This window comes from Cuculus canorus, chromosome 2 (assembly GCF_017976375.1).
Source record: "Cuculus canorus isolate bCucCan1 chromosome 2, bCucCan1.pri, whole genome shotgun sequence".
Taxonomy (NCBI): domain Eukaryota; kingdom Metazoa; phylum Chordata; class Aves; order Cuculiformes; family Cuculidae; genus Cuculus; species Cuculus canorus.
In genome coordinates, this window is record NC_071402.1 from 3,500,236 (window position 1) to 3,527,592 (window position 27,357).

General features: G+C 44.0%; 1 protein-coding gene across 3 annotated transcripts in view; it reads right to left on the bottom strand.

Annotated features, from left to right (window-relative positions):
* Nucleotides 1-27,357, bottom strand: part of ADGRB1 (adhesion G protein-coupled receptor B1) — a 307,402-nt gene that overhangs the window by 143,254 nt on the left and 136,791 nt on the right. For 2 of the 3 annotated variants that reach the window (XM_054058902.1, XM_054058905.1), the window contains exons 4-12: nt 25,979-26,086; nt 20,499-20,663; nt 18,835-18,999; nt 13,872-14,036; nt 11,747-11,911; nt 7,573-7,674; nt 5,969-6,075; nt 4,889-5,083; nt 3,821-3,889 (exon numbers count right to left, since the gene is read on the bottom strand). In XM_054058902.1, the coding sequence (XP_053914877.1) occupies nt 3,821-3,889; nt 4,889-5,083; nt 5,969-6,075; nt 7,573-7,674; nt 11,747-11,911; nt 13,872-14,036; nt 18,835-18,999; nt 20,499-20,663; nt 25,979-26,086 (1,241 nt within the window). Of the gene's footprint in view, nt 1-3,820; nt 3,890-4,888; nt 5,084-5,968; nt 6,076-7,572; nt 7,675-11,746; nt 11,912-13,871; nt 14,045-18,833; nt 19,000-20,498; nt 20,664-25,978; nt 26,087-27,357 lie in introns of all 3 variants that reach the window. The other variant, XM_054058903.1, reaches the window with a different exon arrangement.

Genomic DNA, 27,357 nt, shown 5'->3' on the forward strand with positions numbered 1-27,357 from the left:
CATTATGTTCCTGTTCTGACAGTTAATGCAAGAGGAGAAACACACCAGGACACAATTTCAGCAGCCATGATTTAATGTAGCTCCACTTTCTTTCCAAGTCCATTGTCTAGAGTATTTGACCCAACCTAGCTGTCAACAAAACAGAAAATTTTGAAATTGCACATCCAGAGACATTGTGCCAGGGAGTGAAGATGTGTTCACGTTGATATGTTGAAGCTTTGCCCCTTGTCAAATTCTAAGAGTCTTTCTCAAGCCTTAGAATTCCCTGTTACTCAGGTGCTGTGATACTTGGCCTGAAGAAACATATTTGGGTTCAAGTTGCACCAAGGGAGGTTTAGATTGGATACTAGGAAAAAAATTCTTTATTTAAAGAGAGACTAAGCACTGGAAAAGGCTGCCCAGGGAAGTGGTGGAGTCACCATCCCTGGAGGTGTTAAAAAAGTATGTACACATGGCACTTCAGGATATGGGTTGGTAGACATGGTAGTGTTGGATTGATGGATGGACTTGATGATCTTACACCCACCACAATAATGAATTTTGCTATCATGCCATTGAAGCAGCCACATCAAAGGATTTCCATGGTCAAATGTCAAATCTTAGATACCAGATCACATAATCATTTCCAGAAAATCATCACAGTCTGGGCTTGTGCTTTCCTGTTTTATTGGCAAGATCTCACTCTTCAGTAACCAAGTTACTGCTTGTTCTGTCCAGGCTGTCTTTGAGTTTCTTTTGTCTCTTTTTTGTTTTCTGGTGTTTCCTTGATGATAAAGGTAATGGCAATAATTCTTCACCTGTATTTTGCCAGGCTGTTAAACAATAACTACTATTCCAGTGACAGATTTCATAAAAGATAATCCATCTGAAATGTGCTGTGTTGACTACCTGTCGTTTCCTCAAAGTACATTTGCCTACAGGGGCTTAACAAATATCACAAAAGGCTGAAGAAAAGCAATTCAGCTCCTTATATCTCTTCTTATCCTTTTCCACCACTTTTACAGCATTTTGGGTTCCTCATCACAATCCATGCATCCTGAGGTGGTTAAGCAGAGCTGAAGGGACAGCTGGGGACAAGCAGGACAGAGGACGGGATGGAAGCAGGAAGCTGAGCTGTTGAGTGTATGGGCAACGAGCACAGGAGTGTCCATGCATGTGTGTCTCTGTCTATCTGAAAGAAGCTTGGTAAGACCAAAACTCTATAACGATCAGACTAAAAAGTTCTTCCAGGTCAGCAAGTGTTCATGAAAGGAAGATAAGGGAGTAAGGAAACTGTTCTTGACAGTATACTTTCATACTCTATTACTGATGGAAATCAAAAAAGTCAAACTAACCCCACTCTACACTGGCTATGGTCTTTCAGGCTTTTATCATATAATTGACAACACAATCTGCTCAAAGAAGCATAGTAGCCCTTCTCTGAATACTATTTTGTGTTGGTTTGGGTTTTATTTTCCTTGGAAAATGTCTCTGCCTGGGGAGCCATAGGGCACAGGGATGTGAAACTGCAGTGAAGTTTGGTTTGCTTTTAAAAAGCCAAAGACCATGTTTTATAAGAATTGGTTAATCTTGCAAAATGCAGAGTGTAAGTTTGGTCCAGCAGCTTTGAGGGAGAAGGAGAGAGACTGCTGAAACCTGTCTTGTCGTCCAGTTCATAAAGATTTCTGTGTCCTAAAGTCATGGTGTTGGGCTGACAACTCCGTTCCCACTGAAATATGTCCCAGCCAAACTTTCTGCCCATGATCTACCCAACCTTCATGCAGCTTACAGTGATTCTGGCAGCAGGTTGAGCTGTATCTATCTATAGGTACAAAGAGCAGATTGTACAGGGAAAGCCTGTGGGAACGAATTGTCACAGAGAGTAAGCTGCAGCTGGTTTTAGGGAGATCAACAGGGTTTCCCTGTTGTCATGACAACTTGATAATCTCCTCTGCTATGTGCTGAAATAGGTACACACCTGCAGCCTTGAAACTGAGTGTTTGGTCACAGACTCAAGAGTCACAGAATTGTTGAGTTCGGAAGAGAACTTGGAGGTCATCCGATCCAACGTGCTGGCTCAAGCAGGGCCATTTAGAGCCAATTGCCCAGTACCATGCCCAGATGGTGCTTTATCTTGTCTGGAGCCAGACTGTGTCATCCTCTTCCAAATGTAATAAGCACCCAGCAGAAAAGAGGAGAAAAGGTTCACAGGGCTGCTCAGCTTGTGGTGTAGTTCCTGTTGCATGAAGGAGCTGCATTCAGGTCCCTGTCTCACGTACTGGACTTCCAATAATTGTGCCAGCTTTAACTGGCGGTACTTTTTTCCCCAAGCACTTCTCTGCTTGGTGTGAGTCTAACTGGATTCTGGGGTTGTTTTTTGTGTTGGGTCATTTTTTCTTGATTGTTTGGTATTTCCAGATCTCTCCAAGGAATTTTGTAGCAGCTACTCGTGGTTAAAAAGGAGGTGTTGTGTTCTGATCCACACCTCGGATACCTTCCACAGGACCAATCTCTCACAAAGGCCAAGTTATAGTCCTTGTCCAGGTTATTTTTCAAGCTGAGACCAACATGAGCTGGTGTTTCTGTTCCAAAATGCAATAATGAGGAACGAACAGGGAAGGAATGAGCATTAATATGGGCCTTTCCACCAGAGCTGCTGATCTGAGGCAGATGGCTTTGATGTGATCCCCAAAGGCTGTAGTGAGATAACAGCATCAAGCAGCCCAAGGGCCCACCAAGAGAATAGGAAAGGGGCAAGGAATAGGTCTTACAGCAGCCCAGAAAGAGAGCTCAACTGAGGCAGAAGAGACAATAGACAAAATAAGATAGAGATAGAAAAATAAGCAATGCCTTCCCCTGAAACACAAGGATTATCCACAGAATTATTCAGCAGGATCCCCAACACCGAGAGGAGAGAAGTAACATAAAATATTATTGAACCCTTGCTCCGCTCATGCTGAGCAGAAACAGAATTTCTGGTTCTGGCCCAGGTCTACAGTATGAAAATCCTGCCTGTCCTGCATCTTTTTAGCCAGGAACTCAAACACATGTAATCCCACATCTTTGTCTTGGCAAGAGGAGAAAAGGGGATTTATGACAAGACAAGACTGTTATCAAATTCAAAGCCAGCCTATTCACCCTCATTTTTTTCTGTTGTTCTTCATGCAGAGACTCTGTTTTAGTGCTGAGATCCTGTTGTTCACTGAGTTATTCCATAAACATGGCTCAGCCTGATACTGAGCTCACCCACACAACCATTTGCATGAATCATTTGAGTGGTGGCCAATGCTGAAGCTGATCGTGTTTGGATTGTCTGTCTTTTCCATCATAGGGATTTATCTGAGAAGAAGAGCATTGGTATCTTGTGGTCTGTGGTTGTAACAGGCACATGTTCCACACAGGTTACTGCTTCCTCACAAGTGAAGGAGGAGGAGCAGGCACTGATCTCTTCTGTCTTGTGACCAGTGATAGGACCCATGGGAATGGCAGGAAGATGTGCCAGGGGAGCATTAGGCTGCATATTAGGAAAAGGTTCTTTCACCTAAAGAGTGTAACAGCTCCCCAGGGAAGCAGACATGGCACCAAGCCTGACAATATTAAAGGAACATTTGGCCAACACCCTCAGACACATGGTGCAAATGTTGGGGTTGTCCTAGGCAGGGACAGGAGTTAAGACTCAATGATCCTTGTGGGTCCTTTCCAACTCAGGACATTTAATGACAATGTATCATAAGCAAGAAGAGGTAGGAAGTCATGTAGATATTTGGAAATTTCCCTTATTATGGCTGAAGCCTATGCTGAAATCCTGCCTTGTTTCAGGGAAAGTTCTGAAGTTTCGTACCAGCTGAGCTTCTTCCCATTTTTCCCGGTTCTCCTCTGATAAAAGATTGCTGATGATCTGGACAAAGTTCTGGGGAACGGAGACAAAAGAATAAAAAAGAGGTGGTTAATCAAACATAGCACAGGCCAGAAAAGGACAGAGTGATGCATGAGGAACATGTGAGAATCAATCCTGCTCCAAGAGGGTTCTCATGGTCCCATTCCCAGAGTGTCCCACATTTCACAAGCCTCTGCCCCCAAGGATATTAATGGCAAAACAGATTGTAGTAACACCTTTTTCTGCAGACTTTGACTTTGACAGCTATATCTGATAAGTCATCAAACTGGGAATATGTCTTGTACCCATTACTGAAAGTTCATGTGTCAGAAACTGGTTAAAAACAGATGGTCTTGCCTTGTATAAATCCTTTTCTATCCTATTTTCTACTATTGCTGCTATTTCCAGCATAGGGAACCCTTATAATCCTCTACAGCCTGCAACCAGGCAAGAGAAGCAGTGATGGATCAAGAGGGTGCTATGTACGGTAGTACCTTTGCAGCACACTATGAGAAGGGAGGAGAAAGGATATTTCAAGACTATTGATTTTTTTCTCTAGTTTTAACACTCATTGAAGATCTTGTAGGATCAGTTTAATGTTTCTAGTCATGGGGTGGTGACCCATCCCAAGAGTATATCTTGTAGCCACTTAGAACCCTGCAATGAGAAGGCATCAAGATGTTCTCCTTAGTCAACATCCAGATACTTAATACCACAGGATCATCTTACCTCTAGTCATTAGACTGCAATCCCTTCCAAATAACGTTCTCATATCAAATAGACTCCATGGTAAAGTGCTATCAGGTTGAAACATTTCAAAGTGACTTTGATTTTCAAGTTCTCCCTTTGTAAACCAGGGAGAATGACTTGGAAAAGAGTTAGCACAAAAAGTCACCTCACTTGGGCAGAAAATACCCCGGCTTTTAATCACTGTTGCATCAGCTGCAAAGGAGGTAATAAACCCCTGAGCCCTGTGCATGCACACACACCTGTAACCTAAACTTGGTCTCCAGGATATGAATCTCAGCTCACCTGCACATCCACAGAAGTTGGGCTATAATAAGCCCTACGGAAGATCTCTGTCATGTTCCTGAGTACATCGATGGTGGAGAGTAAGTCACCACTGTAGCTGGTTCCATCCTGGGAGATTTCCACAAGGTTTTGGAGTACTTCTGAAAGACCATCTCCCATCAACCCACGCTGAGCTTTGGAAAGATGTTCCCTGGTCTGAGAAAGAGAAAGAAACATGACAAATGCTTTAGGGACAGTCAAAGTCAAGTTAATGAGCTCAGCGAAGGAATTGCTGGAGGAAGGTTTTTTGACCTTCCTGGTAATGCAGATTAGATGATTCTGACAATCTTTGCTGTCCTGAGAGTCTGTGATATTTTTAAAATGGTAGAAGAGCAGAAGTGAAATTTTCTGTATGTCAGCAAAGGAAAGATTATGTGTAGGTTCAGAATAAAATATTCTACTACAGAGATGTTATTCTGTTCACAACCCAAGCCCAGCTAATAGAAGATTTTTGTCTGAAAAACTTGTTTTCTTATAATAAATTTGTAACTATTTCCGGAATCATAGAATCACAGAATGGTTTGGGTTGGAAGGGATCTTAAAGATCATCCAGTTCCAACCCTCCTGCCATGGGCAGAAACACCTTCTACTAGATCAGGTTTCTTAGATTTCAAGACAGACTGTAGCTTGTCCTGAACAAGAAAGGATGGTTATCATAAACAAAAAGCCATTTTAAGGCAAGCCACAGGAGACCAGCAGAAATTCATCACAACAATGTATTTAAAACTAATGAAAAATAAGTGGCTAATTTAAAATTGGTACATTCACAGCTCTTCTTCCTGATAGTGTGATATGAAAGACATGGTAGGACTTGGGTTCTGCCAAACTGGATATTAAAATATCCAGTGAGGAACCATCCCTTGTTCATGGGTTGTTCATGCATTAGAAGTTAAGCAGACAAAACCAGAGAAAAGCAGGGCAGAGCTGGCATTTTCCTTTCACATGGAAATGCTACTTTCCTTCTTTTTCATAACTATAGCAATGTAACACATATTTGATGGGATCCCAGACCTTCTGAGCTGAGAAGCCAGTGTGTCTTACCATCATCTGTATGTTCCTGTAATCAATAGAAACACATTTGATGTATGTCGGAGGCTCCCAATAAGCTATCCCTTCTTCATCTAAAATGCATCTTCGCAGGATCAGCCCTGGGAGAGGAAAGAAATCAATACAAGAGTGAGGACAGCAGGATGAAAAGCCAAGCACCTTCCTGGAGGTCACTCAGAACTGGTCAATATGCCCATGTAGGCACGTCTACCTGCACAAAGAGCAGCACATGCATCTCCAGATGCCTGAACAACACGTGCAAGGATGTAGGAGAGATTATATTTATCTCCTTCTCCTGCATCTTCTTATTGAGCGATAGGACAGCAAAAGGAACTGGGAAAGAAAACAAAACCTAGGGAATTGGACGTGGCTAATCAAGGTGAAAGGTTTCTTCTGCCATGGAGGGTAGCTTTCTGCCTGGCTCAGGAAGTCCCACGAGCCTCCCCAAGTGGCACGGTCTGGTACCTGCAACTAAAGAAGCCGCAGTGGCTCGTGCTGCCCACACTGACTCAAGCAGAATAAATACCCAACAGTACCATCTTTGCATCAGCTGAAAAACTCTGAAAGCTGCTTGCAGTCCTCCCCCAGACTTTCCTTTAGCTTCAGCCTACAGAGGGTTTTGCGGTGGTAATCACACGACTTTGCAATGCAGAGGAAAAAACACATAGCAAGGAGGAATGGGAGAAGGATTGGCTTGCCCAAGCATACGTGCTGCCACTTGGAAAGGCTCTGAGGAGTAGGTGTTGTTAGGTCCACAGTCCCATTGTTACTGCTAAATATTTCAGTGACTTTTCTATGGATCTGCTTCTTCTTCTAGGCTATCATTTGGAATGATAGTGACTGTCCCAGGTGGTGTGAGTTAGAGACCTGCAGGGTTTGTCTGTATCTAGCCACCTCACTCAAACAAAACAAAAACTTTACATTCATTATTGACACTGCTGCCTCCATTTCTCTTCCTGCCCGGAAGTGAGGAACATCCAGCCGAGGACAAGCTCCACCACCAGCATGTCTCTGCACTTTTTCCCACTCCTTGGGAACACATGGCCATGATCACAACAAATAACACTTGGATTCCCAGACTGATCCCATCACTTCACACCACCATGATAAGATCATCAACTGGAGCACCTGAATATATGTTTAGAGAGCTACTATGGTTTCAAAGAAGGAGAGGAAAGTATCAAGTGTGAGTGGACGATACAATTCCAATTACCTGCTTTCAGATACTCTCTTTTAAGGACAGTGTAGAGAAATATAACACCCAAGTCTAGAGAGGTCTCATAAAGCCCTTCCTGCTTCTGCAGAGCTATTTGTAGATAGTAGGAAGAACGTAACATAGCAACCCTTAATTGCAAAGCTGTCCCAGGACTAGGTGGATGGGAGACCATCTCAAATTCTCCAGTGTGAAATAGGAAGTTGTTAAACAGTGAAGGACCACAAAATCCAAAGAAAGTTTATTTATCTCTGAGTGAAGGAAGGGAAGTCCATTTCCTTGTCCTGTCCTCCCACAACCAAGTTCTCCCCATCTAGAAGGCAGAGAATGAAGGGTACCCTATGGGTGGAACAGCTCCCTAGCCAAGGCATGCAGTCATACTTACCAGTAGCATTGCGAGGACATCGGACAGCAGCAGCATCCCCAGCAGGTGTCTCTTTCCAAACCACAGAGGCAAGACTTTCCTCACCACAGATTTCGTGGGGCTCTTCAAGAAAGGAAAATCTCCATTGGTAAAGCCTCCTCCTCAGGAGGGACATGGAAAATGGAATGGAAAGAGGAAAGACTGGAGTGTGGCGTGAAGGGAACCCCACGGTGATGTGAGCCAGGAGGCATGGAAGTGAATTCCCAACTCCTCAGCAACTTGGTTCATGGATTCTGACAAAGCCACTTAACCTCTCCAGAGTTTGCTTTGCCTGTCTGAAAACTGGGCATCCATCCATCCCAGTGATTTACTTGCTAATATGCATGCAACAACCTGTGAAACTCCACTAACATGCTTGCCTTGTCTTGCCTTGTGGCAGCTCTTTTCAAGAAAACTGGCTTTGCTACACCTGACCAAAATTTTCTTTTCTTGTTTAATAGGCAGGTGTCCACCTTTTGCAGGTGAACTCCACGGGTCCAGACTCTACTCTTTCCATTCTTCACAGTCACCTCGTTAAGGGCTGGATGTGTCTAAAATCAGGCTCAGAATAAATAAATTGGACTAAGAATGAAGGAAAGAACAACAAGCGGTTGAAAAAACGAGATGGACAGAGGGCTTCATTCAGGCCCTCTGTCTGCTGCTGTCTCATGAGAGGACACAGGGAGAAGATTCAAGCACCAATAGGCTGGATTTGCACCAGCAGCTCATTTCCAAACACTGCTGCAGATTCTGGGAGACTGAAGAAACGTGTTTTGAGGCTTCACAGAAAAAGCTTTTCAGAAGGAAATTTTCTGATGCCTCTGTATGAGAGTGGAGCTGAGTTGGCCCCAGAGCCAGTGGGACCTGGGAAAAAACATTCACCGCAGGAGAGCTTTGTGCTGAGAAACTCATTACTTGTAGCATGTAAAACGGAGGTAGTTGTGAGGATGGTGTTAAAGCTATTTATCACTCCTGAGAGTAGGGAAGAGAAAAAATTATATTTAATGTTTTTTGATTATGGCTTTTATTTATTGTGCATGTAAAATTACCAATAAAAAGGAAGCTGACTGCATGCCTGCAACTGGCCAGGAAAGGCAGCAGCTACACTAAAGCTAACCAGCTGTGGAGCCTGGCAGCTGCCTGCTGAGCTTCTATGCAGGAATGTCCTGCCTATACTGGGATCCTGTGGTGCCAGTAAAGACATAGCAAGGTTTCTGGGAAAATGTACATCTGCTATAAAAAGAGGGAAGTCTTGAATTTTCATAGAATCATAGAATGGTTTGAGTTGGAATGTACCTTAAAGGTCATCCAGTTCCAGGCATGCTGTCATGAAAAGGGACACCTCCCACTAGACCGGGCTGCTCAAGGCCTCATCCAGCCTAGCCTTGAACACCTCCAGGGATGGGGCATCCACAGCTTCCCTGGGCAACGTGTTCCAGTGCTTCACCATCCTCATCATGAAGAATTTCTTCTTAACATCTAATCTAAATCTTCCCGCCTTCCAATTTAAAACCATTCCTCCTCATCCTATCACTACATGATTTCTTGTAGGCCTCCTTCAGGTACTGTTTCTCTTAAAACAGCTGTAGGGCAGTGATGACCCTAAAGGCTTCCTTCTACAAAGGATTGTATAATGGATGTGCAAACATAGACCATTTCAGGAACTGCATCATGGAGCAATTACCCAGCGACGGACATACCCTGCTGATTCCCTTGATTTACCCAGGGCACCAATCTGACTATGGGGAAGACTCACACCTAACATTATGGGCAGTTAAATCCTACTTCTTTGAAGGACTCACACAAGACCCAAGAAGCTGCCTACACATCTCTTGAAATCAAGCTCCAAGACTGTGTGACTTCATCTGAAGCTCAAAGACAGATTTCTCCCTAGTAAACACTGGTAATGAATAACTTACAGTCTCTACTTGGAAACAGATGCTCTTTCTTCCTGTTTTAAAATTCCCTTGTGAGTAATCGCTATTGTAATAAAGTCATGAAGGGCAAGCAGGATCCCTGCTGTGCTGTGCATGTAAACAAAAATAGTCCCTAGGCCAACAGCTTATGACTTCTGTAGATAAGGCAAAGATGTGTGGAAAAGAAGCAGTTTTATTTCAAACCTGTTGGCACAGAGCTGTTGGACAGTGAGATTAAGTCACCAAGTTGTGACCAGTATTTGGTTACCCAGAAAGCCTGTGATGGAGCAGGGAGCTGAATACAGCCTCCTGCCACCTGGACCAGGGCTTTGACATGATTATCCTCATCAAATTGTAGTTCAAAAGAGGATTTGAAGTGTGTGTTGGGGAACTTTTAGCATCCCTCGACTACAAAACAACAGAGCACATCGAAAAACAGTGAAGGAGTGTGTTTGCATCTCACCTCCCCTTTCTCCTCCTCTGACCCATCAAACCTTCCTGGTTTCATCACCCCTGCAGTCTCCCTGGGGACCGCTGAGGGATGCTGTGGATCAGAGCTGCTCTTTAGAAATACACTGATTGTCTGGCATTGTCTTGTCAGTGAGTGCAGAAGCAATTCTTTTTTCCCGTTTTCCTTTTTTTTTTCCTTTTTTCTTTTTGATGTTGCTTCATAACAAAACCCATTTTACCACAGTAACCTATTTGCATCAGGAGATTTTAACAACTAACCCAATTAAGCTCAATTCTTCTGTTCAAATCAAATCGTGCTGGCATTTGGTACTTTCTTGAGAACAAATTGAGAGGGTTTATTTTTAGCCTCTGATGATTCCCCACCTTCCTCCTGCCCCTGCAAATTAACAACTGCAACGAGACCCTTCTGGTTTTGAAACATAGCAGGGCTCAGTCCCCGAGACATGCCTGTTCCTTTAGAGCGCTGTGCAGGCATCAGCCCCTGCAGGAAGAGAAGAAAAGATGGGGCTTGTTCTGCCAGAGCCCCAGCTGGCACACACTGAAGCTGAACTAAATCTGCACCGCTCTATAGACACCACCAGACAACCTGGTGCTAAGATTTTCTATGGCGAGGGAGAGCTTTGTGGCTGACTTAAAGGGGACTCTCACACACCGCTGCTAATTGAGAGGCACAGCTTGTAAGGGAGGTGATATCTTTTATTAGAGCATAGCTGGAAAAAGTGAATGTGCCGTTTCAGGCACACAGCCTCTTTCTCTGTTATCTTTGAACAAAACGGGCTGAAACTTCCATGCTGAAGTGCTTTGGCTTTTATCTTCGTCTTCAGCAGTTTGCAAGGGAGCCTGAGGGTTAATTGTTCTCAAAATGACAGACCCATCCCCAGAAATATCTGCACTGGAATGACTCCTGCTATGCTAAGCTCCGGCCTGTCTTTTAGGGAGACATCCCTTTTCACTAGGACCACGAGAATGCTGCCATGAGAATCTCTCCTGTCTCTAACTGAGCTGCTCTGACAATTAATTACCCTTATGGTCAAAAATCAAGGCCTATTACAATTGAAGTCTGACTGCAGGCATCACATAGGCCATTGATTACCCACTAGCAATTTCACCAGGTGCTGCATCTGAGGCTGAGAAAGAAAATAAAAGTGGTCAACATGCCTTTTTTTCTGGCCTCTTTATGCTGTGTGAGAAACAGACAGAAACTTTCGCACTTTCAAATGTTTGCTCCTGATTATTCTTCACATTAAACCTCTGGATATCCCCTGTCCTATCACTCACTTGTCCTCCATTCAGGCTTTTGTACCTTTTTTCTCCAACAGATGCTGACCCCATGGCTGTTGCTGGAGGAGAGTGAGGTTGGTAAGACTGACAGATGTAGACATACCTGTCTTTTTTAAAGGTTAAGGAGTGTGTAGGTCTCCCAGAGGCCAGGTAAAGAGTGGAAAACCCTGGCAGCATCCTCAATACCCATCTACTTCATCGACTCAAGACTCTGGTGTCTGTTCTTGCTATCACTGTTTTTTTTCTCTTATGACTCTTCAGCAATGAAAAACATTAAGAGTAGAATGATGGGACTTGCCAATGTTCACTGAAATCAGCATGGCTATACCAGCTTGACTTGGGCAAGAATTAAGTCAAGCCCTTGACCTATCTTGTGCTTGAGTTCTAAGCAAAATTCAGCTGGATCACAACTCTTTGTTGCATTCACACAGCAGTCTTTCCAAAGTCTCCCCACACAAAGGAAAATGTGAGAGGTCTTGGGTACATACCAGGACACTTTCTGTCATTGCACTGCTTGTACTCTTCCTTGGGACCCTGGCAAGTCTGTCCACCAAAGAAGGGCCCGTAGCACACACGGTCACGTTTCTGAGTCCCACCTCCACATGTGACAGTGCAGCTGCCCCACACTCCCCAGGCCTGCCATTTCCCATCCACTGGAGACAAGAAAGAGAGAGAAACATTCTGTCATGTCGCAATTATAGTCTGCAACAGAAAGATCTCAAGGTGAGCACTGGAACATAGGATTAAGTAGAGCATGGCTTGGTGTGAAGGGGGGTCTCCAGCCTTGTATCTTTGTCTGATCCTCAAGAGACATGAAATAGGCGTGTACTCTTTTCCATTGCAGCAGTCCTTTATTTGAAGTATGTTCTTGTGTTTCTCCTTGGTATCTTCATCCGCTGCAAAAAAAACAGCCCTATCTTTTTTCTTGGGCTCAGATATGGAGCTATGCTCTTCAGGTGGGCAAAGATTCAACCTGCCTGGCAGCTACATCAGCTAATCGAAGTCCATAACTTGAATTTTTTGGGCTGTACAATGTCTATATGAAAATAGACCTTCCCAGAGAAGGCCTAGTCCAGAGAGACCAGCTGAGCCTATGGGCAAGAAAACATAAAAAAACCATCAAATAAATCTCCTGCCAGCCATTTCCATTGCTCTATTGTTTCATGTGCCTTAGAAAGAAGTTTGTCTTATTCTATTGTATCTTCTCTCAGCATCTTTACAGATTCAATGGAAATGCTACTTTTTCTCCATTAACAACAGCATTTATCAAAATGATACTTCTTTTACATTAACAATGGCATTTATCAAAGCACTATAAAAATGTTAATTAGCCCTCACAACAAGCCTGCAAGGTAGGAAAACATTCTCCTCTGCTGCACCGCAGATTAGAAACAACAACTCACTGACAGAACTGGAGCAAAGATGTAGATCTCCTGATTCCTATTTGGGCTTTAATTAGGAGTTAACACATCATCCTGGGTGGCTTTTGGGAGGGTGGGGGATGCCTCTCATCTCCAAGAATTACAAGAAAATTATCATAAAAAAGGGACGCTGGGTGACACTATGAAATGGAAGCCATGACCAACATTGCTTTGATAACTTACTCTGAAATCAGTGGGAAAAGATTGCCTGAAAGAGTGAAGCTCTTCTTGTCTTTGAGGATCTTCATAAGAGGCAAAGAAACAGTGAGATACCTAAACACCAAAACCTCCTAGAGATCATGTAGGGAAGTCCAATGCCTATGTTAAATAATGCTTACGCTCTGCTGCAGATGGTGATAATAAGAGAGAGGATGAGGATTCCCTGAGATAATAGGTATACTAGGCTGAAATTACTGGCTTCTATGCTTGTAGAGTGGAGACAACAATTCTTGCTCACCTAAGCAAGGTACGAAAAGTGTCTCAAAGAACTGAGCTGTTTCTGGCTGTCCCTGCTCTCCCAGAAACAGAAGGAAGACCCTCTCCGTCTCAGGAATCCACTCCTCCTCAGTCCTATGGTCTAGCAGGAATGGAACAGTCAGTGAAAACCAGGGAAAGGACCAAGAGGATGACAAGAAAAATTGGTTGCTGATCAGTCTTGAAGACTTCTAGATGTTCACACTTTGTTTTCAGGTCAGAATCTTTTCTACACTGTCTGACCTAATTAGTCCCTTCGCAATGGTCTTCCCCAAGACTTCTGCACAGAAAGGAGGAAACAGCACCTGCAACTCTGTAGTGCTGGTGTCAGTCTGAGAAATTCAGACTCCTGGTCTTCGGTGTGCTCTGGTATCTGCTTTAATTTTCTTTGCTTCTCCTCCATGAAACAGCTCTACTGGAGATTGTAGTCCGTGGTATAAAGATAAGGTGATTATTCTGACTGTAAGGTCCTGGCTACAACAGCTGGGGCAACAGGAATTGATACTATTATTATTATCATAATTATTATTGTTATTATTTTGAAACACATCTAGATGCCTAAAATAAGTAACAAGTCTTAGATAGGCTTGAGCCGATGCTTCATTGTGCCAGACTTTATCATAGATAAGGTCCAAAGCAGTGATACAATAGTGATTTCTTTTGTGTTTGCTTCAACTATAACTACAGGTGGAGAATTGTAGGAGAAGAGGTCACTCACCTGGGCATTGGCGTAGGAAGCAGTCCCTGGTTTCCACCCAGTGTCCCTGACATTCAGCTCCCCCATAGGAGGGTCCATTGCACTCCCTTGTCCGCTGCTGGGTACCGTTGGAGCAGGAGGCAGAGCAGGAGCTCCAGCTCGACCACTCATTCCAGTTGCCGTCCACTGAGTGGCCCAAAGAAAGAAAACAAAGCGGAATGTGAAAATCGCTCCCACTGGAAGGGGGGATGTGCAAGAGAGTGTCTGGCCTGTGCCTGTAAGTGTCCGAGGCAGAGAATGACAAATCGGAATCACGGAGCAAGAGAGAAGGCAAGGACCATGAAGAAAATGTTCAGACAACTGTGGCGACTGCAATTTTTTGAGACTCCCTGCAACATCTGTGCTATGGCCCAGCAGGATGCAAGTGGCATAACATTTCAATTTTTATGTCCATACTCTCCATAACATCATAAAACTTGAAATTATTGATGTTACATGTTCCAGCATAGGAATCAAAACTAATAATATTGCTGATCACAACATAATATCAAGATAGAGATAATGGATCACATTTTTACTGCAATTTTTGAAGGAAACAATACATTACCATGATATTTCCCATTTGGGGAAATCAGCACTTTTTAAGGAATCTGTTTTTTCACCATAACAGTGCACAAATCTGCAAGGAAGGAACTTTCTTAGGCATCCAAATGCTCTGATTTTCATTAAAGGACATGCAGAATCTTGAATCACTGTGTTATTCACAAGAATTCATGCTGCCACTTGGGAAATGCTCAGAGCAAAGGTGTGCTCCAGCAGGAGACCATAAGCAAAGTGTGTGTGCAGTCACTGTATTTCTCTCACAGCTGAATTAGTAATGCCAGGCTTGGCATATCTCTAAACAGCAGTATCTTTGGTAATTAAATAGGGGAGGGAGGGGCAAGAGAGGTTATGATATGGACGGAGTTGGAGACAAACTTGAATAAGTGATATTAGTGCAGTGTGAGGCATTCCCAAGTGTGGCAGTTACATCTTAGTTGATCCTTGATTAACAGATCCATCACCCAGCCTGCTATTACTTGAGTACTTTTTTCTCTTAGTGGTGGTCATCAAGCTCTGTTTAGCTCTTGCTAGCTGACAGCTCTTACCCAGGAAAACAACCTGAATCCCTCAAAAGTCTGAATACTGACTTAAATCACATTGCTGTGGATTGTAGCTCATTTTCTTTAGCTAAGTTTATCAGTCCAAGCAAAACACATGCAACCTGGTCTTCTGTGTAATCTGCAAGGACAAAAACAGTCTGAAATCATCTCCATTCCAGTCAAGCAGCTTTTTGTTTGCAAACAGGCAAAAAAACGTCAAAAACATCCAAGTGAGCATCTCTTAACTCAGATGGGGTCATGTGAGCTCAGTAGGCGTGAAAAATCAGGCAGGCATAAAGGTACTTCCAAAAGGTGCTTGTTTTTAGCAATACAAACTTGATGTTTTCATCATGCATAAATTGAAGGCATCATTGTCAGTGCTTGTCAATCTCAAGGAAGGTAAATGAAGTACAAGAAAGATATTGAGCTGCTGGAGCACGTCCAGAGAAGGGCAATGAGACTGGTGAAGGGTCTAGAGAACAAATGTTATGAGGAGCAGCTGAGGGAACCAAACCAGGACTGTTTAGTGTGGAGAAGAGAAGGCTTAGGGGTGACCTTATTGCTCTCTACAACTACTTGAAAGGAGGTTGTAGTGAGGCAGGTGCTGGTCTCTTCAACCAAGTGACAAGTGACAGAACAAAAGGAAATGGCCTCAAGCTGCACCAGCGGAGTATTAGTTTGGATATTAGAAGAAAAATGTGGTGAAGCATTGGAACAGGCTTCCCAGGGAAGTGTCGGAGTAACCATCCCTGTAGGGGATTGAAATATATGTACATGTAGTGCTTCAGGATGTGGTTCAGTAGACATATTAGTATTGTGTTGATGATTGGTCTAGATCATCTTAGAGGTCTTTTCCAACCTTAACAATTCTCTGATTCCATTTTCCTCTGAAATGCAAGAATTGGTGACTGACAGGTGATTCCTCTCTGAAAATGATGGAAAACTCCATAAAGTACATCCTATCAGATATCAATCAGCATGGCATTTCTGATTGAAGGAAGTTTCCATGAACAAACAGTGCCTGTCCTTCATTACTATTTCCCTATATTAGCCAAGTAACACTGCATTTAACAAAGTAAATGCTGCATTTAACAAAAGAAGTTACATTTACCAAAAAAGTTGCATTTACCAAAGCCCTACCTGCTGCTGTGGTGGTGGTGATTGGATGATTACCACAAGTGTGAGCATTTCAAGATGGAAAATAGAAGAAAGCCACATCCATAAATTGCTCATTCAGTGGTGAAAAGGGATTAGGTAACTTCCTTCGTAGAATCGTAGAATTGTTAAGGTTGGAAAAGACCTCTAAGATCATCCATTCCAACCACAAACACAATACCAACATTCCTACTAAACCATGTTCCGAAGTACCACATCTACACATTTTTTTAAGCACTTCCAAGGACGACGACTCCATCACTTCCCTGGGCAGCCTGTTCCAGTGTTTCACCGCTTTTTCAGTAAAGAATTTTTTTCTAATATCCAGTGTACACCACCCTGATACAACTTGAGGCCATTTCCTTTCATCCTATTACTTTTTACTTGGGAGAAGAAACCAGAACCCACCTTGCTACAACCTCCTTTGAGGTAGTTGTAGAGAGCAATAAGGTCACTCCTCTTCTCCAGGCTAAATGACTACATGTTGCTGAGCCGCTCCCCATAGCATTTGTTCTCCAGCCCCTTCACCAGCTTTGTTACCCTTCTTTGCACTCGCTCCAGCACCTCAATATCTTTCTTGTAATGAGGGGCCCAAATCTGAGCACAGTATTCAAGGTGTCACCTCACCAGCCCCTAATATAGGGGCACGATCACTTCGAGATAAGAGATTATTTATTCATGGACTGTGATTTCATAAAGTTCTGAAAAAAGGAGAAACAGAGATGGCCGTGTTGTACTTCCAGCCATGTTTGATGATGTAAAGATGTTTCTTAGGCAAGATGCTGAGGGGTCTCCATCACCACCACAGCAAAGACTGCTCAGAGCCATTGTCACAGCACAGGGAGAGTCTATCAAACGTGTTCATTGGAGTCTGGCTGGTGTAGTCTACATAAAGACTGGCATTGTCTTCCCCCTTCTCTCTCTCTGAAGGACGTTGGGCTCAGCTTGTGTTTATCTACTCCTCTGTCCCTGCAGCTGAGCATTTTTATCAGTTGTAGTAATAAATCCTCAGAGCAGGGCGGTGATAAGCAATATGAGTGTCTGTTGTGTCAAGCTTTGAGCAGAGCCCATTGTTGTCTTCAGTGAGTGCCCCAACACAACACTCATTTAGCACTGCAAAGCCACTAATTGCTTTTGTGGCATTAAATAGAGCTGAAGCCTTGCAATTGGGCTGCCTGTCTTTTCCACCACTCTTTTGTTGGCTGCAGCGTACCCACATATTTGTTTGTATTTGAATTAATTATGGTTAAGTGTTAACTCAGGATATGCTTTATTGTCCAAGAAATGCCAGGTCTGACATCTTCCATTTGTCTTTTTATGACAGAGTCAATTTGGCATCTGGGATGTTCTCATTCCAAGTAGAGCCCTCTGGACAGCAGACAGAAATCCAAGGATAGTTAGTTATGTGGGGTGAAAACTGGGTGGGAAATGCCAGTTTAATGATTAATGATTCTCATTAAACTGGAAAAACGTCAGTTAACATTAAACTGGGAGCGGGGGTGGGGGGGGATGAGGGCGGGGGGGGTGGAGTTAGGGAGTTCTCTAGTGTTCAGATCATGTTCACCAGGACACTCTGAGTTAAATTAATGGAGACCGTGGTAAACCCAGAGCCTGTGTCCTTCAAGGGAAGGAAGCCATTTCATCTCAAGGTTTCTTTCTGATGTTTCAAAGCAAAACTTGGGGAGACACATTTTGAAGTGAATTCTAGAAGTAGGAAAAAGATACTTAAAAGTATTAAAATATGTCATGGAAGGCTCTCAGGAGGAGTCTCTTAGTCCATCCCACCACCCAAAGCAGGATCAGGTACACAGAAAATCTGCATACCTGGTGAATTAATACATATATATTGGCAGCAAGTAAAACTACTAATTAATTCAAGCGCAACAACAAGGACAGTCAGGCAGAATAACTTTAAAACATTCACTGGAAACAACAGATGAGAGGCTTAATATGGTCTTGGAAATAGTACTGGTAGCTGAGTCAGTCTGGATCCATCCAATGTAATGTGTCCTCTGATAGTTGTTACACAGCGCAGTTCTGAACCAAATAAGACAATGCTTAGCTGAACAACCTCAAAAACCACCTCTAGGTTACTCCTTCAGTATAGAATCATAGAATGGTTTGGATGGGAAAGGACCTTAAAGATCAGGATCAAGTGGCTCAAAGCCTTATCCAGCCTGGTCTTGAACACCTCCATTGATGGGGCATTCAAGACTTCCCTGGGCAACCTGTGCCAGTGCCTCACAACCCTCAGTAAAATATTTCTTCTTAGTAACTCATCTAAATCTCCTCTCTTTCAGCTTAAAACCATTCCCCCTCAATCTATGCCTGCAGTCCCTGATAAAGAGCCCCTCCCCAGCTGTCCTGTAGCCCCCTTTTCAGTACTAGAAGGCTGATCTATGGTCTCCTCAGAGCTTTCTCTTCTCTAGACTGAACAATCCCAACTTTTGTCATCCTGCTGGCAGGGGAGGTGCTCCAGCCCTCGGATGGACTTACTCTAACAGATCCATGTCCTTCCTGTGCTGAAGATATTTCCTTTCCTTATAGAGCATCCTCTCTGGAACAGTGCAGGTTGTGTACTCATTCAGCTGAAATAGCTACAGACCTTCTTGATGAGCCATGCGTGAGCATCTTCAGAGATGGGGAGACCTGCTGGAGGGAAGCCTTTGAATCTCTAACTGCCTTACCTGGGCAAAGTGCAATGTTGCAGAACTTTGTTTGCTTCTCCGGTCCCTCACAGGGGTTCCCACCAAATTGTGGGGGCTTGCATGTGCGGGTCCGATCTCTGTACCCTCTCCCACATGTGGAAGAGCACAAGCTCCATGGAGACCACTCGTCCCAGGTGCCGTGCACTGCAATCAAAGCAGAAGAAGTCAGTTTTTTCTCCAAAGGAGATCTGGAGAAATGAGTGATACTGCAGAACACAGACATCTTCCCATCCAAAATGAGCAGCATGTGAGAAGTGAGTGTGGGAAGGCTAAGAACAAACCAACCCAAAATGTGCAAGAGGAACATCATGTAATTTGTTAGGCTTTGGTATCAACAGCAAGTGTCTGTTACTTTCCAGTTGTTCAAAATAAATCACAAAGAACTTTTAATTGACCCTAATTTTTCAGGTTTTTGAGCCAAGAGAAAAGGTGTTTTTTGAGTGAAAGAGGCAGTTAGCTAGAGAGGAACAAAACCCCCACCACCTTTTGAGAAGCAACATCACTATCACTTTGTCTCTTCTTACCCTTGTTTCCCTCAACATTTTTTTTGCATTGGATCCTCAAAGTCCACATCATTTTCAAATCTCAGAATACTTTAGTCTGGCTACTCATCCCTACCATACTTCAGTGACATCTCAAGGGAAACTTAGAAGAACAAATTGACATTGGCAAGATGCTCCAACACTGCTCAGGCCATTACCAGTAACACCTGGAATTAGATACCTAAAGCCTTCGAATCTAAATTAATCTAATCTTCTCCAACCTAATCTAATCTAATCTGGCCATTTTTTTATGGAAGTTTAGTCCCTGCAATCTCTAGAGGAAAAATATCACAAGAGTTTATTGATCTCTCTTATGGGACTTCATCCCTTCCAGCTTTACCAGAGAAGCTAATGCAAAATCAATAATACTTCAGGAGAAAAACAAGAATAAAATTTAATATTTTTGCAGTCCTTCATCAGTTGCTAACAGTCACTGATCCACCAGTATCAGGAAAGGGAATTAAATCCTAATGTTTTATAATTGTCATTGATTATCTCCGATGACAAAAGATAACAACAGGGGGAAATGCAGGAAAGAGCACAGGAAAACAGCTTGGTGGTTTCACCATTGTAAGACTGGTTCTGAGCAACAATATTGCACATCAAGAGTTGTGAATAACACATCTAGTTTAATAACAACATTCTTCAATATCATGTCCAAACTTCCCAGACTGTACTGTTTCTTCAAAATTGTGGAAGAAGGAGTATGAAAATAGAGATGATGGCTGGCACAATTCATAAACGTAACCAGCAGCCTGATTTTCCAATGCCCAGTGTTGGCATCTGAGCAACTGGAAGTGTCATCTAGTACTTCTCTTTCCCAGCCTGCCCAGTGCTTGGAAACACCCCAAAGGGCACATGCCTTTTAGATGTACTGTATTCATTACCTTTAGTTAGCATCAAATTATCCATAGCAAGAAAACTAGTGCCCATCTAACAGTGTTTGGTCTAGCAAGGGTCTCTGTATGAGGCGCTAGATTAAAAAGAGAAGAAGAAACAAGAACTGTCTCCCTCCAAGCAGATATCAGAGTGGAGAAATCACAGTCCTCTGTGCATCTCCCTTTCCCTCCTGCGCTTGCATGCATGGAGAGCTCAGCCCACCTGGGCACACAGCAGAGTTGTTGCACTGTCTCTGCTCCCGGAGAGGGCCGCTGCACTGAGTGCTGTAGGAAGACGACACACAGAACCTCGTCCTGGTCTGCCAGCCCTCCCCGCAGGTGGTCGAACACACGCTCCATGGGGACCACTCCTCTGCCGCAGGGTCACCTGTTGGGGTTGGAGCAGAAGGTGAGGACATGGCATCCTAGGTTCCTGGATCTCCAGGGTGGTGCTTTTCAAATTGCACTTCACCAGTTGCTGGAGATCTACGTGGAGCTATGCAATATGTCCAATGTGTGGTGAGACAGCAAGGATCTGAGGGGACTGGTGAGAAAGTGTGATGGTTTACAGTGGGGTAAATGTATTTTGTGTCTAATGCATAAAGCCGTAACACATACACACACAAAATAAAATGTGAAGGACACTGTGGAAGCATCAGGGCACTGGGCAGGGCAGGCTTCACCATGGATAACAAGGTGGTGTAGCCACTGCAGAAAAGTGTGAGCTGGCATATGGATCTTCTGCCCAGAGATAGTACTAATTAACAGTGATAGACAAGGATAGTAAATGGGTCCATAAATTGAGCAGATGTAAGGGTTCAGCTCTTTATCCTGCCTACTCACAGCCTCTGCCAATGCAGATTGACAGTGGAGGAACAGGCAAAACAGAAGATCACAGTGCCCGAGAGGGGCATTGGCTGAAGTAATGCCACAGAGCTTTCTCTTGTCATCTCCTTCACCTGTGGAGAAGATCTGCTTTGAGAATAAGATTGACTGTTCCCAAATGTCATTCAGTCCTTATAAACTGCTTACATGATGGGGTAGTACCGGAGTAGCAGCTAAAATCATCCCACTGAACAGGATGTGAGAATGGAAAGCAACGAGACATATTCCCTTTGTTATTAATATCACTGCAGATAGAAAGTCATGTGGTCATGCCAGGAGTCAGCCAGGTCGCAGCCTCCAGATAGGTCACCAGAAGTATGGCACAGGCAGGGAAAAGACAGTGTCCCGTTAGTATTCATAAGCATGTCTATCCTTGTGAAAATGCCTTTCTCCTTCAGATGAAAACAAAAGCTTGCTCTGTTTCTTTTGATTAAGCTCTGCATTCTTCGAATTTTCAGAATTTTAATGGATTACTAATAATTACCATGATAAACGTAGAATGTAACATTTGGTATGTCTAGTACACAGGCATATGGCACAAATAAACAGCAGCACATTTTTGAGGATGCATAATAGAGGGACATACCCTACTAGTAACAAGCTCTTCAGAGCATCTGATGCACTGTCGCATCCTAACCATGTGTATCTGGCAGACCACAGATATTAGAAGGCTTGTGGCACTGGGTGCAGCAGGTTGTATGACCTTTAAAGTCATACAACATGGCACAACCTGAACTACACCCAGCACACGGATGGGTTTTCCCACATCACCACCCCATTCACAAGGAAAGCTGAGTAGCAGATGCTGCATCAGACTGACCAGCTGCAACATAAAGCATGAAAGAGGCTCTAGCAGTGGGCTGCTAGACAGCTTGACATCTGAGCCTGTTTATAGAGCAGGAGGGTTATAAAAGTGTCAGTCAATGTCAGCAGAGGAACTGTGAAGGGGACTTTAAAGATTGGAGACCATCAAAATGACCAATACCGTCTAAAGCTGTGAATATCTGATTTTTTCTTCAAGGTGGTATATTTATTTACTAGTGTCTTAAGGGGAGTTTTCTGTGTGTAATGAAGTTTTATGTGGGATTTCAAGTGTTTGTAGCTCTCATCAATCTGCTCATAGGTATTTTTGGTAGCAATCTATGTTATTTGTTATGTTTCATGCTTTTCAGCACATCTGCTCTGAATGTCTCCAGTCATTAAGGCAGTTGGTGGTTAAAAATATGCACACTAATTGGAGACCTGCTGAAGGTGGAAAGTGTAGAGGAAAACCTGTCCTTGATGTAATGTGGATAGGATTTCATTCCTTCATTTGCTGGCCGGACTTAGAAAGGTTGAGGTAAGGATGAGTCTTTCTCCACCTCATCTATACTACTGCAAAGACTATCATGAGACATAATTGCTTTTGTTCAATAAAGCAAAGTTGCTCAATGCTGTTTCCCTTTGCTTTTGCATTTTCTTTCGTTAATCTACTCAACTGGTTCCAGTTAACTAAATATTATGGACTGTTGATATTTCTCTGGGATGTGTAGGAGATGATCTGTGTTTGTTCAAGAAAACACTGCTCCCATATCCTATTTTTCAATATTACATCTGCTGGCATACAGAGATCTACATTTCCATGGTAATGTTGCTGCCTTTCCAATAGGGAACTGAACTGGCTTGGAGACTCTGCCATTCCACCACCTCATCACTCAGACTTGGCTGTGGTTTTGCAGCCTGCTTATTCAGGCAAGAGTTACTGTATCACTAGATGCACAAACAACATCCTCGAACCAAATTCCATCTCTTCTGCCTCCTTCCCCTTTTTTAATACTTTTATCCTTTCTCCTTTCACAGTAGTTATAACCATGATTAGAGGTAAATCATCTCTCCCATTGCATCAGTCCCTGGTTCTTAAATCCATAATAGAGTTTATTTTCCAAGTGCTGGTTACTCCTTTGGATTTGTACAAAACACAGTTAGAGATGCTCTCAGGCATCAAGACAAGCTCTCTCATTCTACACCCAAGAGAAGCAGAATACTGTCCGTCACCGAAGCTATGAATGAAAAGATTTTCTGCATCTCTGTGGGTTAGATTGCAGCAAACACAAATTACTGAATGCATTATCTTCCAATTATTTATCCCAGAAGTGGATCCTGGCTCTACTTTTTGATATAAGGACAAGTGTCTGCGATGCTCATCAGGTTAGAAAGCCCCCTTTCAACATACAGCTCTGTACTGTCATACAATTAGACCTGTCAGAGATGCATTCGACCAAATTGGTCTTCACCCCAAAGAGAACAAGGGCCATGCACTGCCCTTCATCGTAACTGGTTTCTGTAGGCAGACATGTCTGCAGGATTGACCTTTGATTAGTCCTGTGATGCTCCAGTCTAGTTTGGAGATTAACAGGAGTGTCCCAAAAGGAGTTAGCACAGTTGAGGACCCTTCTGCAGGTGGGAAATAGCCCCTTCCAGGGATTGCTGCTCTCACAGAGGTAGTAGCAGCACCTCTTCTGCAACTGGAGAGGGCGTAACAGATGATCCAGAAAGAGACACACTGGGAATCATTCCACGAGGATGTAGCACTGCAATTCAGGATCCATTCCAGTGCCTGGACAGGCTTGACAGTAACTGAGCTGACCTTACAGAGAGCTTATCTGGATGCGGGGTCCCCACCAATGCCTGTATCTTCTCCGTGATGCATCCTCCCTCGGCACTAATGGAGCAGCACATTGCTGTCATTCCTCTGCCAGGATCCCTCTTTTTTGGCATTGACTGTCAATCTGACATCTCACCACATGCAGCCACTTCTTCGTTCACATCCTGATGCTGGCAAAGACATCCTGGAAGCAGTCTGCAGGCTGAGCCAGGGGGGAAGCCGTGCCAGGGACCTGCTGGGCTGGATCTCACTGTTGCTACTGCTGGGAGGGACACACGGGCAGTCAGCAGCATCGCAGCTGAGAGCACAACTGTGCCAAAGCCTGTGGGCCAACAGGAACTGGACCGCAGGGTTGCTGAGGCCATGCAGGAGCAAATACTGTCCTTCATCTTGGCAAGGCCATCCTCTCAACCCTACTCCTTATAGCTGGCATCAGCTATTGCTTGTATTTCATATTTTTCTAGGTCTTGAGTGGATGCAAATTGGATTATACCCTGTGATCTGCGGCAATTGCTAGGGCAGGCTTGTGCGTTCCCTTAGGATCCCCAGCTAAAGATTCCCTCTATATCCATTCCCTGGTCTGTACCTTTTGCCTGGTCTGTACGTCTCCTTCACCCTGATCTCCTTGAACAACCTGGCTGCAGTTGCTGCTCCTGGGACAGCAGCAGGAGAGTTGCAAGCTCATAGTAGAGCTGCAGACATCTTCCCATTAGGCTCTTCCAGCTCATGCTGCACTAAGGGATACCACAGCCCAAGTCAGTCATGCTACAGCAGTGGCTATGATGGCAGGAAGTTAATGGAGATGTCACTGAGCCCAAATGTAGTACCCAGCTGCACAGCAGGAAGAATTGCCAAGCTATAAACCTGATAGCTGAGCTCCAAGCTGAAACAAAGCACTGGGGAAGCACCTGGGACCAGGCAGAGCAGGAACAGCAGGGGGCATGACAGAACCTGCCTTGGAATGTCTGGCTTCTCTTCCCCCTTCAGTTGGACACAAGTGACTGAGAGACTGAGCTAAGCTTCACTATTTTACGGCATTGTAAATGCCTTCCCTCTCCCACAGACTTCTGCCAGCCAGCAGTGATCCTGCAGGCAGCAGAGCTGCTCCCACCAGAGGGAACGGATTCAATACATGGCGGCAAGGAAATTCTGAGCGTTTCCTGCCTTGTCATGAAAGCCACAAATCCAACCACTGCCCAATCACTCCTGAAGCTTTCACACCATGGTGCTGCTTCCTGACACTGTTCACTGTTGTACAGCAGCAAAGTCCTGCTAGGTTGTTAGGATGATGGCTAATTTACACCAGAATATGACCCATGCTCCCGTGTAATCTATTTCACAAGTCTGGCTGTTTGAATCACCTGTCTGAAGCCTTTCTAGAGCATAAACTGTTTGCAAGGTCACTGGGTAATGAATTTAACCTGTAGCATGGGTCAGCATGCACTGCTTTGCCCAGGAGCCTCAATGTGTTGAGCTCCTACCAGAAAAGACAGTTGTGAAGGGAGAGCACCAAGCCTCTCCAATTTGGACCTGACATAGACAGAGGTCTAATTCATTCCTGTCCTCCCAGATCACACCCTTTGATAATACGAAATATTATTTCTCTCCTACTTCAGAAGGATGGAAGGTCCTCCTGCAGGACCTACCAAATATAAGTCCTTGCACAGAACTAAAGACCCAATGACAGAGAAAAACAGCCTTGCTCTCTCCTCATCATGCCCTGCACACCTCCTTCTACAGTCAATGAGAAGGCATGACATGGATATCAGCAAAGAGGCTGTATTGCAGTAAGGTCAGCTTTAGCTTAATGAACCATGACTGTTTAGATAGTTCAGACAAAGCAGTGACTTCAAAGTAGGCAGGGTGATGAGAAGCAGTCTGTGAGAAGCAAGGATTGGTTAGGATTTTGCATCTAACTTTTTTTGCCTTCTCTGGGTAATGGCAAGAACACAAAACCCTGTCGGGCAATGGGATGGGAACAGAGTGGATGATGACCATTTGTTCAATGTGCGACTTGTTGGATAAGCCCACACTAACCTGGGAGGAAAAGAGGTGGTTAGCTAGGTCATTAAAACAGCAAAGTGAGTCAATGCAGTCAGCCCAGCCTAGCTGGGAGGTGCAGGGACCAGACAGTGTGCCAGCTCCAGAGGTCGTTGTGGTAGGTCAGAGCTTACCTATTTGAGGTGCAGGGTACCCGTAGTGTTGCAGTTCATCAGTGTCCTCTCGTTTTCTGTTATCTGTGGACCTCAGCGATTGGCTTCTGGAATTATAGCGTCCATTGGCTATGGCAAGGTAATGGGTCATGTAAATACACCTTGGTTCACTCTGCAAGATCTTTCACTACAAAGGTTACACGTATAAACAACAGCGATCTCTTTGGTTGACATGACCACCTGCTTTCCAACCCCAGCACCCCTCTCCACCAGCAATCCCTGAAACTTTAGCACCAAGTCAGCCTGTGAGACTCAGAATGGCTGGCAGCTCCACCCCTCTTTTTTTGTGAGACTTGGGACCATGCAGAATATGATCCCTTACACCAGGTCATTACTCAATGGCAATTAATTCCTAGGTTGTCTGTAATTTTTGCTGTACTTATGGAGGAGTTAGCCTTTTCAGATGTGCTGATAGTGAATCCCACCATCCCTAGTAGTGTTTTAAGGTCTATGGTGATGACTGGTAATATTTTTTGGTGGAAAACTCTTCATTTCAATCAATAACTATGTGGTGTAACCAGAAAATGCTGAGTAGAGCAGGCAGATAAGGGCAGGTGAAAAGGAAAGGGATAGCTCAAAAGGCTGTTTCCTTCACTGGCTCTATCACCAGCAGCAAGGAGAGATGAAGGTCTGACACAAATAAAATGAGTTATACATCAACAGAGACATGGCTGGGCACCTTTCCAACTCAGGTTAAGGACCAAGGCTCCTGACTCTAGTGTCCTAACTGAAAATCTTCCATTGAAGACCAAGGTGTTGAGACAGTGCATCCACTGTAAAATAAAGGCACTTAATTCCTGGTGGACAGCAAACAACCCTTTTCTTCCCAAACCCGCACTTCTGACAGCTTTGCATTTACATCCCATGTGGATCAGCCCTGAATTTGCTGCAGGGGAAAATAAAAATTCCCTTCTCCATGTTATTGAGCATGTTACAACCTTGCCACATGCCCTTCCTAGTAAACACAGAAACAACTAAATCCTGCCTACCACTACTGCCTCCTGTAAATCAGTGGAGCTCAGCTGACTCCACTGGACTCGTGTAGAATAGCAAAGAGCAGAGCTGAGCCCAAGTAATCTGTGATCTGGCAACCAATTTGTTTCCAAAGAGTGAGTAACAAACAGAGGATCTTTTTCCCCAAGGAGGTAAAACAATCAGACATCTTTTCAAGAAGTACAAGTTGCCAAGAGATGAAATGGTGACAAATTTGATCCTGGAACCCTGAGGCAATTAATAAAGGTTAATGAAGCTTCAGTGTGGTGGCAGAAGTCTTTATTTCCATCCCAAAAGGGAAAGCAGAGGAGGAACAAATCAGAGTCCCTGCCAGAAGCCAGACTTCA